Source organism: Daphnia magna, linkage group LG2 (genome assembly GCF_020631705.1).
Source record: "Daphnia magna isolate NIES linkage group LG2, ASM2063170v1.1, whole genome shotgun sequence".
NCBI lineage: Eukaryota > Metazoa > Arthropoda > Branchiopoda > Diplostraca > Daphniidae > Daphnia > Daphnia magna.
The window spans coordinates 14,514,833-14,533,105 of NC_059183.1; the positions used below are offsets into that span (position 1 = coordinate 14,514,833).

The following is an 18,273-nucleotide window of genomic DNA, read 5'->3' on the forward strand; positions in this document are numbered from 1 at the left end:
CGTATGCAAGAAAAGTATTTGAAATTGTTAGAAAAATACAGCTCATTTTTTAAATTTTGCAGATTGTCACGAAAATTTTCCGAAAGTAACCGAAAGTATTCAATATCTCCGGAAATATAAATCCCATAACAAAACGAGTAGGATTTTCGTGATCCTTATCAAATTTGGGGTTGAAATGACGTGTTTCTAGCCAAAAGTCAGATTTGACAAAAATCGTGATTTTTCATGAAAATTAGCGGTTTTTGACGATTTTCGGGTAATATAAGCTGACACATGGAGTCGACCTCAAATTTGACGAGGATCACGAAAATGTAATTTTTTTTGCTAACAGACTAACAAATAAGGAGTTATTTGGCATTTTAAAACCGGAAGTAAAACCAGAAGTTGAAATTTCGGAAATCTAAAAAATGAGCTTTATTCTCATTTAAATGGTTAACAAGATTTTTATAGTTGTAAAAGTAAACCATTGTTAATAAAAGCTATGCGGTGTTTTTAAAGTTCTAAAAGTACAATTTCAGTCCTGACACCTTAATAGACTTGAATCGAAAAATCATACATTTAACATGATAAACCCCTTACTTACTTGGTATTTAGTGAAAACCTGCAACCGAAATATGACAGTACTTGTCTAAACAATCTTTCGGGTTCTACTAGTAGGCCTATCTGGCTGGATGCAGCTAAACTGCGCAAGGCTCTTTCAATGGTTCGTCTGCTCACGAACTGTCGCGCATGCGTGAATGGAAATGTCATGAGAAATTACAGTTTTATACTTTTATAATCCACCATCCACTTATCCGTCTTTTGATATTCTTCATGGTTTAACCAACAAGTATCATCAATCAATCCCCCCTGAAAAGTGGAATACCTCTGGCTTTTAAGAATAAAGATTAGGTGCCACTGCTAAACGCCACCTGGCAGTTCAAAACACAGAATCATTGGGCAAAGCAAACGAAAAAGTCTATCATTGAAACCGTCATGTGACGCTTCCCTTTGCAGTACTTTTCCGCTTACCAAAGACGTCAGAGCTGTTCTTCACTTTTAGAAGCCTACCCTTACCTACAGTCATACTTTATGGTACCACTCTAAATAGATCTTAACAATATGCGAACATATACCACATATTCTGAATGTTCAATTTCAGGAAATGGCATAACGCCTCGAATGGCCTTCTACTTGTTTTTGGGCGACATCTGAACGTTCCAAAAGAATTAGATTAACAATTTGGCGAAAAAAGGTAGTTATACAAGGGAGAGAAACCACAACCCACCCAGCTGCACATTAACAATGTTAAATTTGTTCGAAGAAAAACAAATTCACCCATTATTTCCAACAAGTGTGCATATATATTTAAGTAATAGTCAACAAGTTATCACGTGAAATCCTCTTAAAAGCGGGTTTAAGAGATTTTCAAGCGACGACAAAGTTGATTGATTTTTCAACTTCAAAAGTCTATACTGAATCCACTGTTCATAATATTTCTCATCTATATCTAGTCAATGATACAACTCCGTATCCGTGTCCTATAAAGAGTGCGGAGATGATTTGCCCAAGCAACGTTCGTAAATCAAATCATTCCCACTATGTTGTCCCGGGTGGTTTTGCCGTCAGGTCAAACAAAAGCCTGAAAATTCCTGGAACAGTAAAGATAGATAGATGGAAGTAAAGATGGCTTCAACCATCTTGTCTACAACCTAATAAGTAGTATCCATGTTTACAGCAATATCAGTTTTTAAAATGTATAATTTTGTACGTACCTCTTGGGGCAGATGAGTATCAGGAATTCCAGGAAGTCCAGTCATAGGCGATCAAATGCGTTGACTAGAATAGCGGTAAAAGTGAAAACGGATCAAGACGATTGCCATCTGGGTTAGCTTCTTATAGCAACCCGAATCCCGTAGTATTTTATTTGCCAAATAAAATCCGCATCCCTCAAAGTCGCCAAAATATTACTCGTTAAGAAGGTAGGTTTAACGTTTGTCACCGATTCACGCACAGGCTTTCCGAATATGTAGCAAACACGGTCGAGATCATTCCAGTTTGGTTGTGTCTGATCATAGCTCAGTGGTACACAATAGCTATAAGGTTCTCCCTGCAAGGAAGAGAAAAATCTTTATGAAACTCCGCCAACAAAACTTCTAAATTGCGAAGCTTTTGTACCTGAACACCGACAGCGCGAATAGACAGTAGCGAAGCAACATACTGCTTGCGACTAAACAGTTCTTCCAGAAGAAAACGCTCTTCTTCCGACGTCGTGATTTCAATCCGATTGAGCAAGGCATGTTCCTTGGCTGCCATGTTGGCATTATCGACCATCAGACGAATCAGCACTTGCGTCTCACCGAAATCAGCTTCCATGAACGGTTCTTCAGCGCTAATGATTCTAATTGACAAACCACGTGAAGAAGCCATGTGCGAAGTGGACTCAAATAAATCCGGCCTCAAAGTACCTGTAATATTTTCATATAAGATGACAGGCAATATAGTCTATTGCATGCAAAAAAAGAGAAGGTTGATACCTTGTCCGAGAAGTACATTATCTCAAGTGAGATTTAAATCGTTAGCCGTTCTATTTGCCACTTTGACAAACGTATCGCCTATAATTCGACTTTTTTCATCCGGATTAGCAGTCTGACACAACGACAAAGTTTGGCGACCATGCACTTTGGTGGAAGCATCGTTAGAAGTCAAACTTGCTTTAACAACCTTAAACCATTCGAAACATCAAACCTGATTGCTGGTATAGAGAAGAAATGAGAAGCCACTGTCTGTAAAAGAACTCGGTCAAAGAACAAGAATTATAAACCATAGAATTTTAGATTGACAGGGCGATGTACCAAGTAATCTCATATCACATTCGGCCAATCATAAGATTCTGAACGGTCCAGAAAAGTATCTCAAATTACCCGATGATTGAGCCCGAGTTGCTGTAAAGTTGCGACGACCTGCTCGACTTCATCTTTACGCAGGAAACCATTATCGATATTAATGATCTGCACTCGCGACGAGTCGTCACCCTGTAGTAGTGCATGGAGAAGGGCAGCACAAACGGTGGAATCGACTCCGTTGTCTACCAACATGAGCATATCACGTACGCCGGATGTAATCTATACACTGCTGCTCGCGTTTCTTTAATCTGAAACCTCCTTGTAATCCACAGATGTCAACAAAAACAAGAAGTTATGCAATATCTTTTGTCCAGTAATTTTACACGAGCCATTAAGATTAATGTTTCGCACTCAAACTGGAAAGGACTCCAACATGCCGTTTTCAGTCAAATCAGCTTCAGGATGGAACTTGACTCCGATAAAACGGCGTTCAGTATCAGTAATGGCAGAATTAATACGACACGAAGATTTTGCGACGCAACGCAACCCTTCTGCAACCTTATCGACGCTGTCACCATGGATCAGCAACACCATTTGCCCCGAGTCTCTAAGCCTTTAAGCAACGGGCACTCGTTTTGTTATTTTATGGCATAATTTTTATTTCTGACCTGTTAAATACTGCTGTGAAATAATTTGAATAATAAAAATTTGATATAAAACATAATTGGCTACCTGATTCCCTGTTGAGTAATTGTATGCATAACAAATTCCCGGCAATGGAAGACGGCAAGTAATAAAGATTGCTGGGTCGTATTGTGGGGCATCTCGCTGCGTAAATTGGGATGCCCCACTGGGACCTGTTCAAAAGTAATGTAAAATTCATATTTGACTCAACCATTTCATTAACTTGACCCTTAACATACATTCATGTTTTCAAAAGTTAAGTTTAATAAGAAAATTAAGCAAAAAAACCAACTATAAAATGTCTGATTTGTTTTGGGTTTCAATGTTTACCTCCCAAAATTATAATTGCTTTATAGCCTTGTTGAAGAATGCTGGGGTTTCGAGGGCTTGAATATAAGATTCCTCACATTGTTTTCTGACTCTGCAATCAATAAACCAACATACAAATTTTTTAATTAATCAATTTTTCTTATCATCTATCACCCATCCTTTCTGGATGGGTGTCTATCTGAGAAGTGGAAGATTGTGGAATCAATCTTAACTTGTGAAAATAATTGATCTGAAGTAACAGGCCATATGTTGTTTCATTTTACCAATTTATCAAACTAGAAACAAGAAACAAATGTATAGTTCTCTAGTTTTAGGTTTTTCCTGCTAATTTAAGAATACCAAAAAAGTCACTTTACTAACATAATTACACATTCGTCAAATACCTTAACATCTTTTTACAATCTTTTCAATGACACTTGGTTGGCATCAAAACATCCTATGTTCCTTGTTCCAAGAAGCAGGAAAATATTTATGATACAAGCGTCATCTAAAGAAAGTCCACAGCTACAAATTTCCTTAAGAGAAGAGTCTTTTAATACTGTGTAGTCCTATCTTCAATAACAGTTTAACTAATATAATTATTTGTTATAGATTTTCTTGTGAAAGCCAAATATAAACCAAAATTACTGTTGATAGGTCACTTACATGATTACATTGTGTAGATCAGAATAATGAACAGATTGTTTGACTTCGTCACCGAACTATACATAGCAGACCAAATTCAAAATGACTACCTTTGTTTCCCCCTATTCTCTTCCTTCAAATTCCAGACCGAACAGCCGCAACGCCATCTATGGAGCTTAACATGTGCAGCTCAAAGCTCTCCAGTGCATTTGCACTCCTGGTGTACAGTACTTCATGCTGATAATATTGCGCAAATTTTGAAATGCCTGGGGACGGCAGTACTGGCGCGCCAGCAACAAATTGGTCCCATTTATATCAAAAACAGCTGGCTTGATGAGAAAACTAATATTTTTTTCCCATTCTACGTTAAATTTGGACCATAACGTTAAATTTTTAGCGAATTCCAATATGGCAATTTTTTCTGAAAATTTTGAGATTTAATAATTAAGCCCGGCAAAATAAGCCCGACTTTTTTTTCTTTTAAAATAAAAAAGTATTGAAAACTATACATGATTTAGATTAGAAATTCAACGAGGATCACATTAATGCACTTTGGTTTCCTTTGAGGCTTCTACTTTTTGTGTAGTTACAATTAAAAAGAAATTTGCGCTATAACTACTACGATTACGTTTTATTCAAAAACGAGATAATTAACGGAAAAACTAATATTACAGCAGGAATCAGCGTTTAATTTTGAGTATAACGTGTGTGTTTTTATTGAATTCTAAGAGATGTCGATTTTTGCAGATTTTGGCGAAAATGAGAAACCTTCCCACTTTTTCATTTTTGGCTAAATCTAGACTTAGTAAAAAATAAATGATTTCGATTTGTAATTAAACCACAATCACCATACGCAAGTTCTTTTTAACATAAAGTTTGTACTGAGATAAGACTGTATGATTTTTTAAATAACACAGTATAATCAAAACTGACCGCTGATTTGATTAAGTAATTGGTTTTTTAGTTAAACAAGGACATTTCAAAGTTAAAGAAAATAAAGTGTTGTTAGCGCATCAACTTTGTTTTTTACGTTTATTTCACAAATTATAAGGCCAATGGGAAAATTTACTTATTTTTCCCACAGAAAACAGTTTATCTAGGGATCGAATCCTAGATTTTTGTGTCATTACTCATTAGGCTAATGCTTCACCGATTTGTCACTAACATAAGATTGTCATAACATATAAGTTGATAGCTCATTACCTTAATTGATTTGCCAGATGAAACTAGATGCCGGTGAGACTTGACAGATTACAATCAAAATGGGTGTTGGGAACCCCTAAACCCTAACCAAAACAAGGAACAAAACTTTAACTATTTTAATTAAATCTACAATTTTCTTATGTTTGGTTTTTCATTAGCATCTCATCTGCCATTCGAAGCAAAAATTTATTCTTAGCTATTGGGTCGATAGACAAAGATTTAAAAAATTTTCTTTTTTATTGGCAACCTGCAAACTTTGCGGCGCTTGAATATCTTCGAACGATACAGAGGAGATTGTAATCATCAAATGCGTTTCAAACTATTTTAAATTTTCATACTAGGATCATCATACACGATTCTTCCTGAAACAAAAAAGAAACAGATTCTATGCGACACGGTAGCAATAAGTGTTATTTTTCAGATGGCAGCGGACTAGCAAAGGATGATTTTTTTTTTCTTTTTCAAATTAACTGATGAACAATGAAATATGGCACGCATATTTAACACTTCTCAGTGGATTAACCAGTTGTGCCTATTAAGCCATGATTTATCACACTGACAAAAAATTTTCTCCGTCGATTATTGCTAGTAATTTTCTTCTTTAGCATAAATCGTTACAAACTTCACTGTCTCCTTAGAAAGGTCATCGTTGGATAATAGCAAATGAAGAATGCGACGATTCATCTCTGCAAGAAAATAAGCTAGTTGGATTGCTGACCCGATTAAATTTTCCCCCAGGCCATTATTCAAGCTTTAAAATTTCCAAAAGAAACAAGACTATCATCAGCGAATCATTTCCATGTACTTTTGCTTGTGCTTGGTGAGCATCTCTGTTACCGTCACCAACTTTTTAATTGTAAGCTAAAAAACGGAAGAAATCGATTATTGTTCATTCATTTAATAGCTGGTGAAATGTGTCGGAATAATACCTTTGATTTGGCCATCAGTTGTAGATCTTTCAAATGAGTTACACAAATGTGGTGCAACGTACCCAAATCCCTAGCTGGATCTCCTCGAACGCCGGAGTCATCCGAGTCCGGCTTTTCTTTGACATTCTTGGATTGGCGGAAAAATAGTAAAGCGTGTTATTTTTTTTATGCGTCAAAGAACTGCAACCAACGCCATAATAATTCTGAAACTAACCGAAAGTTGATCCAGATAGTAGACCATCCGTTCCTTGTTCTTGAGTATAAACGGGTTAACCACTTCCATGTAAGGCTCTTTGCCACCGAATTCGACAAGGTTGGCTAGATTTTGAAGGCATTTGGCCACCATAATGAGCGAGCGGGCCGCGTTGTGCGAAGGTGTCTCCGCGATAAGGTTGAAATTGCGAGGATTTAGAATGGCCGGGCATAGGAGACGAAGGAAAATGAAACCGCTCACAACCCTAGTACGAACCAGTCGCTCTTGGGGCCATCGTGACATTACTTTCCTTTGCAAACAGCTGCATATATATCTAATTGTTCTAAAAGGAAGAAGAAAAATTTGTAAAAATGCAAAGGAAGAATTAAAGACGGTAACGAACTTGGGACAGGCTTCGGCTGACATGAGGATCGACTCCGTTATTTCGTCCAGAATCTGCAAAAGGAATTCAGCGTTTGCGCAGGCATCACCACCGGGATCCATTTTGGAAGGATTCAACTAGAAATGTCGAACTCCCGTTAGGATAGGAACGATACAAAGGTAATTTGGTTGAAAAGTACTTCGCAAGACTGTTTAGCTTCCATTAGCTTATGAATAGTTTCACTGACAGCAGCCGCCAAAAAAGGCGTACAAACCGACTTCATATAATGGTCCATCAATGTTGTAGTCAAGGAGGCGGCCCTAAACAGCGTGGAAGTTTCTTCCTCTTTGTCGATTTCTGCATCGTTTAGAGTTTGAAGTAAGTCAGCTTCCTTGCGTTCATGTCTGAGAAACAAAAAGCATCGAAATTCAATTGCATTCGAGAAAAAAAAAGTTAGACAACGCACCTGAATACCCTCAACAACGATGTGGCCAGTGGAACGCGATCTAGATGACACAAATCTGCCAACGCACGGACAGCCTCTAAATGAGGATCCAGCAACAATTCTGTGAATAACATTTTCTCTATTATTGCCGGGTTTTTGCAAATAGGCGATGCAAAACCCAAAAACCTTTTAGAGGAGAGTATTCTTCTTCGGGCATAATCAGATCGTGCAAATATCTCGTGCGCAAGCGAATAGTGCCCCATTCACCCACAGGCGTCATTCCCGAGAGATTATACCTAAAAAAATTTTAGAAATAAAAAGAAATCAGACAAAGCGTACGAGGTGAGCTTCTTGTACCATTCCTCCACTTCATCGCCGTTACTTAGGTTGGAAAATTCAACCGTCAATTCAGCTACTTCGGAATCTTTTGAGCGTTTTCCCTTGTTGTTTATGGTTAGAGTTAAGGTTAGCACGTCAGGTGGAATGTCATCCAGCAAAAATTCTTGGTCCCAGACTGGGTCAGGTCCATTGAAGAATCTTGTACGTGCTACCTTCACCTATAGCATTGGTATAACAATAACAAAATTTTACCACTTAAAAAACTGAGGACTGGTATTACCAGTAACTAAAGAATGCCATACCTGGTTCAGTGCAATGACACAATATGGGTTTGGAACTAGTCTTTGTGGCAAGCGATGGGCTTCTAAGACTGTCAGATGAAGACAACGGAGTTCTCGGAGACGATTAATCTTTGGGCTTCGTGCTACCTGTGGGGCGCAGAGAGGCTTGAGAGCGGCTATCCATTCAACTGCTGACTCGGCATTGGGTGCTGCCAGGTAAGTCACCGTTGCTAGACAAGGCAAAGCTCTTTCTACTAGCTGCAGGCAGTAGCTTCGATCAAACAGCGAATCATGAACCTGTGTGCTCAAATACCATTTAGTCATTTCTTCGAAACATTAACACTTATTGACATACTTGGTAAAGGTAGGAACATGAAAGATCAATAAGTCCACGAGGTTTGGTGCGCTTTGGGTTGTCGAAGAAGTACAGTCGGTCTTCACCGTTGTCGCTCTGAAGCACGAAATATAGACTTTTCCATTTTTTATTCTTTTCGCTCTTCTTATACAAGTAGCCCTGCATGCGAGCATTCATAGACTTTTTAACACCCGTTTGCTCACGGCATTCACGGAGGGTGGCGTAGATCTTTTCGGCGCACGATGAAACATCTCGCATTGGATCGAGGCGCAAACCCGAACTAGCGACCCCTCCATCCGTCACGCATCGCGAACTTGGCACGAGCAGACCCAAAGTGTGACCTAACGATATGAGAAATTTTGAAAGACAAAATAAAAAAGAAATGCTAGTCTTAAGATTTCTTACCTTCGACAATTTGCTCACACTTGTAGCGACTAATAACAGCATCAAGGCAGTTAAATGTTCTACCACCCATCAAATAACGGACACCTTTTTTCTCGATTCGGAAGCGCTGGATTTGGTTGTTAATATGGAAGAAGAGAGAGTAATCACCAGGAGAATTGTCACTGGGGCGCACCAGAAAACTGCCAGGGCCAGCTGGAGTTTAACAACGTTTTATCTGATCCTCACGTTAATTCAGTTAAGAATGTAGTGGCTACCTTTGACGAGCATATCAACTGCTTCCTCCTTGGTGATGTTGTCATGAAACCAGCTAAAAACCTGGTTGGGGTCAATAGTTTCGTCAATATTTTCCACGAGATCTTGAAACACCAATCCTTGCTCGCCGGTCCGGTGTGCTGTCACCCACAACCAGCCCTCGCCCATGTCGTTGTGAACGAAAAAAATATCGCCCTTGTGAAATCTAGAAGAAAATGTTTAGTTCAAAAACAGGTTAACTGCAATATCTCAGTCTTGACTGAATGTATGCTTACGTCAATTCATCTGTATCTGGCATTTTTGTGTAGGGAAGAATAGCAACTACTTTCTTTTTGTCATTGACAGGCTCTGGGGGAGCAACAGGATGCATTAGCCTTTCTTTTTTCAACAGATCGGCAAAGCTTGTATAATAACCGACTAGATCTGAAAGAGAATCAAATTGCCGCCCGCCAATGTAAAAGTCGCCACATACTGCCGTCACTCTAAAGTGATTGACGCCAGTTCGACCCAAGTATGATAGTACGTATGAACCAGGTTTTCGATCTGATTCGCGAACTAAGTAAGCTCCCAATTTTCCGAAGTCACGAAGACGACTTTCCGAACCAAATCTGTCCAGTCTTCCATGATACCAACTGTAAAAAGAAAAAACTATTATTTTTACATCTACGTAAATTGCTACTATATACAGCAATTATCTAGTAAACATCACTTGTTCACATTATTTGAAACTTTAAAACTATTAGAATAGTAAACATAAACTAGTAAAGAACAACACAAAAGTTTTAACACAATATTTCTGATATTATTACAATACAGATTCACAGCCTTGCGACTGCAGACATGACAGTTCTCTGCAACTGAAGAAACTAGCTAAGCAGACTTGTGAACATTGTAACTGATGAAAACATAAAGAATAGCCCAACAACACTGGTAACGTACTCAGTTTCTGGTGGGGCGACGAGGGAAACATTGATGTAACCGTCAATGTCGTCAGTTTCCGCTTGTGACGAAGCGAAAGGATCGAATTCTTCCACACCCAAATCGACATTATCGTCGCTCCCCGTACTAGGAGAAGCGTGCAATTTTTCTTTTTCTCTTTCAAATTTCTGTTCCTTTTCTTTCGTGGATGACGAACGGCTCACGCCGAACGCTCCTCTGATGAAGTCCGCCATCACAAAAAATATTTGCTCCCACTACTTGACATTTAAGACCCAATGTTGTCACGTTGTTCTAATCCCCCCCATCCCTAATCAGCAGACAGCAGCGTTGGACCAGACTCACCAGAGTAATAGAATACTGGTGTAGCCACGCTTATGGCGGGCCCTCCCATGTCCCATTGCCTTTTTGGCCTGAAAGTCTTTCTGTCCCATAACGAAAGCGCCACAGCGGCTGTGTTGTGAACTTGTGATGTATTACGTTTTCGCTGTTTTCGCTCATTTTCGTCGTCTGTAATTCAGAAAGTAAACAAAAAGTGGCTTAATTAATTAGTGTGAAAAAAGTAAAAGTAGTAGTAGAAAAATATCAACCCTTCAAACTCAATTCATAGGTGGCAGTTACGGTTATGGGACACTTAAATCGATATCTTGCCTAATTTTCTCACAATCGATACGCGAAATTGGCAACAACTTTTGGGAAAAAATCCGAGAGGGGGAGTTAACATGGCCGTGGCTACACCACTATTCTATTACTCTTGTTGGACTTAGAGATCGGCCCCGACCCTAATCGGGGTGCATTTTGCCAATCGGGTTTTGAAATTCGGGGCCCGGGGTGGGGCTTTCGGGGCTCAGGGTGAAATTTTTTGAACCCTGATCTCAATCGGGGTTGTATCGGGGTGCCTAATCGGGGCTGCAATCCCGATTGCAATCAATCGATCGACGTAAAAAGATAATCGATCGAGTCGAAATCGATTATTATGATGAAAAATCGGGGAGTTCGCCCCGGTTGCCCCGATAAAAACCCCACCCAAATTCGTAGTCAAAATCCTTTACTATTACTCGAAATTTTTTATTGTATTACTTGAGTAATTGCCAAGTAAATTTTTACCTGGGCTCTTCACGTAAAAAAATTCCCTTTCCTAAACTATTTAAGTTTTAGTATAATAACAGATACGGGGATATAGCATAATGAATATACAATTTAACTGCATAATATGGGGAGTCAGAAAATATTTGTTTGTGTAAAACAAAAAAATTATAAAACGTGTCCCTGTGTCATTTGGCACCCCATAGGGCGAAGCAGTGTTCGGATATTTGATGACTAACATGCTAGTCAACAAATCTTGTAGGTACAAAATTAAAACAAATTGTACTAGATAGCTTATTGTTTATTTAACACTAGAAACATTTTTTGTAGCTTTATTCTAATTTTGACTAACCCATTTCCCTATCCGCGCTACACAACATTCGCCATAAGACGCTGGGTTAAATGGCCCTAGCGTTCGGATACTAAGGGCGGGTACTGTATATCGGAAATTTGAAATAAATGTAAAATCCTCCGCAATGGGCCACGAAATTAAAGATAATGATTTTAGTCAAAAACCAGATTACCAGCTGCCATAATGTTTTGGGGATCAACGGTATTTTTTATGGAATGAAGCACATTGATGGCATTGGAAGTTAAAATGGAAGGCAGCCACTTCTTTCTGATTTTGCCTACGCCGTGGTGGTGCGACAAGGAGCCTCCAGATGCCATGATTTCATTGCGGGCGATTATTTCTAGCTCTTCGTACACCTCTACCGCCTGCAGCATGCTCATCGTTCCATAGTTGAAGGCAAAGTAGAAATAAATGCAGGCACCGGCATCGTATACTTGAGTGACTCGCGCCGAAATAAAAGAATGCGAAAATTTGCGATCTAATAATAAAAAATAGAGTTAAAACTAGTTTCCGGCATCAATTTGATGAACTTTATGAGAGATATAATAATAGTACCAGCGCATTCCTTCTCCAAACGGCTTTTGGTGTTGTTAACTACGTTAACGACTCGATCCCACGGTACAGACGTTTCGAAGGACTCTGCAACAACACCATAATTCAACACAATGTCCTGGAAACAGATGTAGCCAAAATATGTTTCAAATACTTCACAAACGAAAGAAAATTCATATTACTCTGATGTAGGCGATGGCGAAAGTCAGTTGATAGCCCCGTTTTCCGTTGTGCTCTCCAGCAGGGATTCCTTGAAACTCAAGGCCTATAGTGTTGAGCTTTTCTTCTTGAACAGCTACTTCTTTGATGGTCCCTTCCATTACAATGGTAGCGACGCAAATTTTGTTAATGTCCAATCCTTTCAAGCGAGTCAGATAGAAGTTCTTCAGACCATCGACTAAAAGCCCAAAAGGACCCTTTGATGGGCGCAAAGCTTGGCCAAACTGGAACTGCTGGTTGTCCATGAGACGCAGGGAAGCCGGTTGACAGCGCTACAAGAAAAGAACTAATTGACAAACCTGTCTTAAAACTACTCATATAGTAAAAGAATAAAGCTCACGTCACGGGCTACTTGTCTCATGAATTTGACGCCACAATCGAAATCCGGAAAGACAAACGAAGCATATTTTCGTAATGGTGGAATGGGCCGAATTTTTATGGTTACTTCTGTGATTACTCCCAATGTTCCTGGAAATTATAAAACGTGTTTACGTACATGATGGAATTTTGCCTGATTTAGATTAAGTACCTTCAGACCCGATCATCACATGGTTCATATCTGGACCTGTTGAAACCCTTGGATAAGTTCCGCTGCTTCGCCATTCGCCGCTGGGCGTCACGGCCCTTAGTGCAACCACCAAGTCTTCAATATTTCCGTAGCGGTTTTTTTTCATGCCTGAAGCTTTTGTGGCTACCCATCCCCCAAGACTACTCACCGAGTTAAAATTAAAGAAAAGTGCGCATTAATACATAAACTGCGGTTATTTTAGTGATGGAACAACATACCTCGAAAATTCATATGAATCCGGTTCATGGCCTGTCGTATAGCCTCTTTTCTGTAATCGATCTTCGAGATCTTTTCCAATAATACCCGACTCGACATGCGCAACCAAGTTCCCATCGTCAATCCACAAAATTTGATTCTACACAGAAAAATTTTAAAAACACAACAAAAGGAAATGAAAACATCCGACAGATGGTGTAAGGAATGGAGTTACCATCTGTGAAGTATCTAATGAGACTATCATTCGTTGTTCGTCGCGTTTACAGTCTACTGCTCCGGTTACGTTCGTTCCCCCTCCGATGGGTACAACAGCGACGTTGTATTTAGAGGCCAAGGCTACTAACTCTTCCACGTGAGAGTGACACTCTAAGGAAAATATATATCTACATATTAGTATTTTGAATGGTATAACCCACCATATATTGTGCTTCTAAAACAGTTACCTGGCCAAACAACAACATCTGGTATCCTGAGAAATTGGCCTCCCCTTAAGAGGGCAATGTCATGCAGTGTGTGGCCATGGGCACGGAATAGTCTGTCCATCCCCTCGAAAGAGAATGTCATGCTGGTGTTCTTCAAGTCATTGACAAAACCTGTTAACAATAGACTAATGAAAACACAAACAGGCTAGAAAAGCTTTAGAAAATACCTTCATTCAAAATGGGTTCTGGATAACTTGGTTCACCCTGAGGATCCTTCTTTTTTTCAGGATGAACACCAATTATTGTACAGGCCCAGTCATAAAGGTGTGGGAGATCTGCGCTGGCGATTTCATAGCGGCCGCCACTGAAAATAATGTCATATTTTGGATGTTGCCCTGTGCCGAGATTGTTCAAAACGAAACCAGAATCTTCGTAACCCCATCCGTTCCATCGCAGTAATTCTTGTCGTTTTTTGGGAATCGAACTTGGTATTTTCGGTGCCACCTTGTCACCTGTAGATCATAGGTTTTGAAGAAATAAATTAAGAGTAGGGGCGAGTGGGGGCAATTGATACACTTTTTGGTTTTTTCTATTCCTTGAAAAAAAAAACTGAAAAATTTAATACAAAAATTATATAGAATTGTAGCCTATTATCTCAGCTACTAAACGATATTTTTTTTTATGAGAAAAGATTAGTTATAATAGTAGTAAATTGTAAAAAACTGAGGTCGCTTCGAGTGTTTCAATTGCCATGGTAGCAGGGCAATTGTAAACCCCCTCACCCAATCACGATATCTCAGCAGCCACAACTGCTAGTGTGATCAAATTTTACCATTAGGTACAATGCGATTTACAGATTTTTAAAATATGCTTAAAGTAGATCGTAATTTAGTTTAAAATATTTAAATAATTAAATTTTAAAAATACCATTAAGCAACATGCTTTTTTTAATAAATCCTAAACAGCGAATACAAGTATTATAGTTGTGTTAACATGATGATTTACATTTGTTTAAATGAATTACGTCAAATACTTGCAAAAAAAATGCAACCACTCGCAGATAGGGAATATAAACAAAGTGTTTCAATTGCCCTTCAATAGGGTCATCGTTACATTTAATTATTTAAAATTATTTAAGAATGCAGGGAAAAACTAAATGACATTAAATTGTAGAAAAATGAATTGCAAATCATCTGAAACTAATTTTATTACTAAAGCGTAGCGTTTTAGGGGTTAAAACAAAAAAATTGAAAACGCAAATTTAACAGACGGAGAACAAAAAACAGTTTTATCGAGATATCTTAAAAAGTTTTGAATACAAAAACTCGTAAATTTTTCTAAACTTGTAAACCCCCTCATTCTATTAGCCCTAATTTTTTCAAGAAAATTCCTCTTATACGGCGAGAGAAACAATTTTTGTTTCAATTGCCCTGTGTCTCAATAGAGCAGTAAAACATCCTGCGTTGCGCGTTTTCCACAAATGCGAAAATCTCATTTGTGTCCAAGTTGGTCTGCTGCGGCTGCAGCGTCTTATGGAGAAACCATCTTCTTCACGTTAAAAATTAAGTTTTCATAAATATAATTAAGATTTTCCCCCTTTTCTTCCTAGCAGAGGCTTTGAGCATGGTTTTTCCTTTTTCGTTCAGCAGAGCAGACGATTAGACGAAAACGACTAGGCGTAAACGCGGCCAATTCCAATTTTTTATATGTGGCGTTGTCAACTCATCTAATTTACACCACTTTTTTCTTAAAAACTGAAAAAATGTCCAAAAAAGGCACAAAATAACTGAAAAAAAACTGTGAAAAACCTGCAAAAGTGATAAAAACCTACAAAAACTTGCAAACCTGCAAGATAAAAAAGAAAACTTGTCCAGACCCTCAAAAACCTGTAGAACAGGTTAAAACCTGCTAAGTGGCAACTTCACGGGTGAAGGCTTTGTTGACTGTAAATGTCAAAAACGGGTTTCGTTTACACTGTTACGTAAAAGGGAAACCAAACCAGTGCCAGATTCAATGAAATTACACGCAATGATTCACAAGAATCACAACTAGGGATCGGCCCCGACCCTAAACGGGGCGCATTTTGCCAATCGGGTTTCGAAACTCAGGGTGGGGCTCGGGGTGAAAATTTTGAACCCCGATCTCCGGGGTTGTATCGGGGGGCCTAATCTGGGATGCAACCCCGATTGCGATCAATAGATCGACGTAAAAACATAATCGAGTCGAAATCGATTATTATGATGAAAATTGGGGAGTTCGCCCCGGTTGCCCTAAGAAAAACCCGACCCAAATTCGTAGTTTGAATTCAGGCGCCATTTTTGCAAATGGCGTCGGGGCAAGCGGGTTAACCTCGATTTTTTCCCCTCCCCGCCCCGGCTATGGAAGTGGTACATCGATTAAGCCCCGATTGCCTTTTCCTGGGGTAGGGCGGGGCGGTTAACCCGATTATGGCTAATCGGGGCCGATCGCTAATCACAACTATCAATGTCTGTTGTTTCAGCCAAGAGGAAATAATGAAAATATGCATAAAATGAGGTACCGGAATCCTTTGTAAGATGTCGGTGAATAACGGCTAACCGGTCAGCACTAGAATCTGCCATTTGTGAATATTCTTTAAAATTAAAGCTATCGAAAACGCTGTAAACACGTTAAACTGAAGAAACTTTGGCGCCAACTTGTAAGCCCAGTCAAGGCAATACCACAAGACAGCGTTTTAAAAACAAACGCAACCAGAAATATCAGCAGCAAGACTTGCAAGACTTTCCAAGACGAAGAAGACTGCCAAGCGCTTGGCGGTCGCTGCAACCCTCAACTGAGCGCACTCGCTTCCAAACAACACAGACATACCCGGCTCCTCCTTCTCCTATCTCTTCCTCCTTGTCTTTCTCTCTTAACAATTCTTTAAAGTTGTTTTTCGTCTTTCGGTCTGCCCTTATTATTTCTATAGTGTATAGAGATCCCACTTCGATTCACCGCAACCACTGTATACAGAGAGCGCCGTCTCACCTCTCAGATAAGAACTGTGTACATTCACATAGTGCTCTCTGCAAAAAGCTGGTCGTCAGCAAACCTCTTATTATCAGCTGAAAAAACCTATAGCAAACAGAAGAATACAAAAAAAAATGTACATCGATTCTGCCTGAATAGGTTTCTTTGTGGAATCCAACTAGTCTTGTTTTTAAAATATATCCAGGGATAGACCTATACCTGACCACAGTGTGCTGTTTATTTCAGGTGGCTCTGGAGGCGGAACGAAAGTGTTAATCACAACTTGTCGTGGAATTCGAATTAGTAATTGTCCCTTGTTCCGCCATCTTCTCTATTGAACAAATGGTCAGTTTTATGAACCCAATTATTTATCCCATTAGACTTTCGAAATTTATACGTAAAGCAGCTTTTTACGTTGCTCCGTGAATATCAATATCAATATCCGCTTGTAACATTTCGCCGCTGAAGATGCACGTTTTGATCGGAAGCTGCAGGTGCAGGGCCAGCGAATATTTTCTATTAGGAAAAACGATAAAAAAACCCATTGAAATACGAAGTTGGGTCAAAGTTTTCCAGATTAGATTGTATAATATGAAAACAAATGTAAAAATGTTCGACTGATTTTCTTACATATACCCTATGGAGTCTGCGGAGGCCTTTTGGTTTACCGAGATTCATAACAGAGCGGCTTCGAATTGTGGCCTACTTCCAGCCGTATACTAGAAGCGATTTTCTTTTTAAACTAGAAAGCGGAAACCGAGAGAAAAAAAAACAATTGGGGCGGTGAATGGGATCAGCCAGAGGCTAGAATAAATCTGACAACCTGTTCCTAAATTTAACTCACAAAAAATGAAGAAATAAAAAAAAGTAAATACCGTAGGGGAGAGTGGGGTCAATTGAGACACTTTTTGGTTTTTTGTATATCTTGAAAACAAAACTGAAATTTTAACAGAAAAATTATATAGGATTGTAGCCTACTATCTCAGCTACTAAACAGTATTTTTTTAATGAGAAAAAATTTAGTGCGCGCGGGACGCCCACCGTCGTTTGTGTTTCTTCTTTGAATTTGGCTATTTCAATAGGAATTCGTCAAATCAACATAAAAATCTGCAATCAATTGACTTCGATATAAAATTCTCTGTTGAATATAAGTGTGTTGATTTCTAAATGATTCCTTAGAAAAACAACCGTTGGCAGAAATTAATTGAAGAGCATCACTAGATTGCGAATGGACCGGCGGACGAATCAAATCTTTACGATGAAGACGAAATTTTTTCCACATAAAGAAGAGAACACATTCTGATAGAAGAAAACATTGTCTTTCTAATGGTATTGATTTAAAATGGATGCGACAATGAGAAATGTGTGAAATAATTGATAGAATCGGCTGGACAAGCACAGTCAAAACCCAAAACATCCAAACGGGTAGCGCATTCGGACTATATCCTCCCGTTTAACTCTGAAACGTCCGCACACCGATGACAAGTAGCTGCAACTAGATATCGATCATCGCGACGGCTCTCAGAAGATTGGTGATTCCAAACGACGGCTGCCTACAGCGCGATACACTTTTTTGCACAGCGCGATGCACTTTTTTGCACAGCGCGATGCATTTTTTTGCGCAGCACGATGCATTTTCCGGTGCACACTCTCCACAGTGGAGTTTTCTGCGCTGCCGTTTCATTTG

General features: G+C 39.2%; 2 protein-coding genes and 1 pseudogene across 2 annotated transcripts; all 3 read right to left on the reverse strand.

Moving 5' to 3' along the window:
- Window positions 1-1,323: 1,323 nt before the first annotated feature.
- Window positions 1,324-4,606, reverse strand: LOC116915309 (annotated as a pseudogene).
- Window positions 4,607-5,884: 1,278 nt separating this feature from the next.
- LOC116916632 (ras GTPase-activating protein 1) lies at window positions 5,885-10,484 on the reverse strand. Its single transcript, XM_032921909.2, has 14 exons — window positions 10,187-10,484; window positions 9,523-9,879; window positions 9,250-9,452; window positions 8,996-9,187; window positions 8,591-8,931; window positions 8,257-8,532; window positions 7,973-8,172; window positions 7,802-7,911; window positions 7,637-7,736; window positions 7,370-7,574; window positions 7,192-7,307; window positions 6,810-7,131; window positions 6,596-6,721; window positions 5,885-6,527 (listed from the first exon to the last, which is right to left on the reverse strand). Exons 1-14 carry the CDS (start codon window positions 10,417-10,419, stop codon window positions 6,450-6,452), a joined length of 2,859 nt encoding a protein of 952 aa, XP_032777800.2. The 5' UTR covers window positions 10,420-10,484; the 3' UTR covers window positions 5,885-6,449.
- A 1,071-nt stretch (window positions 10,485-11,555) lies between these two features.
- On the reverse strand, window positions 11,556-16,414 carry LOC116916668 (alkyldihydroxyacetonephosphate synthase, peroxisomal). The gene is made up of 10 exons (XM_032921961.2): window positions 16,138-16,414; window positions 13,826-14,110; window positions 13,620-13,769; window positions 13,391-13,542; window positions 13,179-13,315; window positions 12,922-13,100; window positions 12,733-12,860; window positions 12,356-12,664; window positions 12,177-12,291; window positions 11,556-12,099 (listed from the first exon to the last, which is right to left on the reverse strand). Exons 1-10 carry the CDS (start codon window positions 16,196-16,198, stop codon window positions 11,774-11,776), a joined length of 1,842 nt encoding a protein of 613 aa, XP_032777852.1. The 5' UTR covers window positions 16,199-16,414; the 3' UTR covers window positions 11,556-11,773.
- Window positions 16,415-18,273: the final 1,859 nt, after the last annotated feature.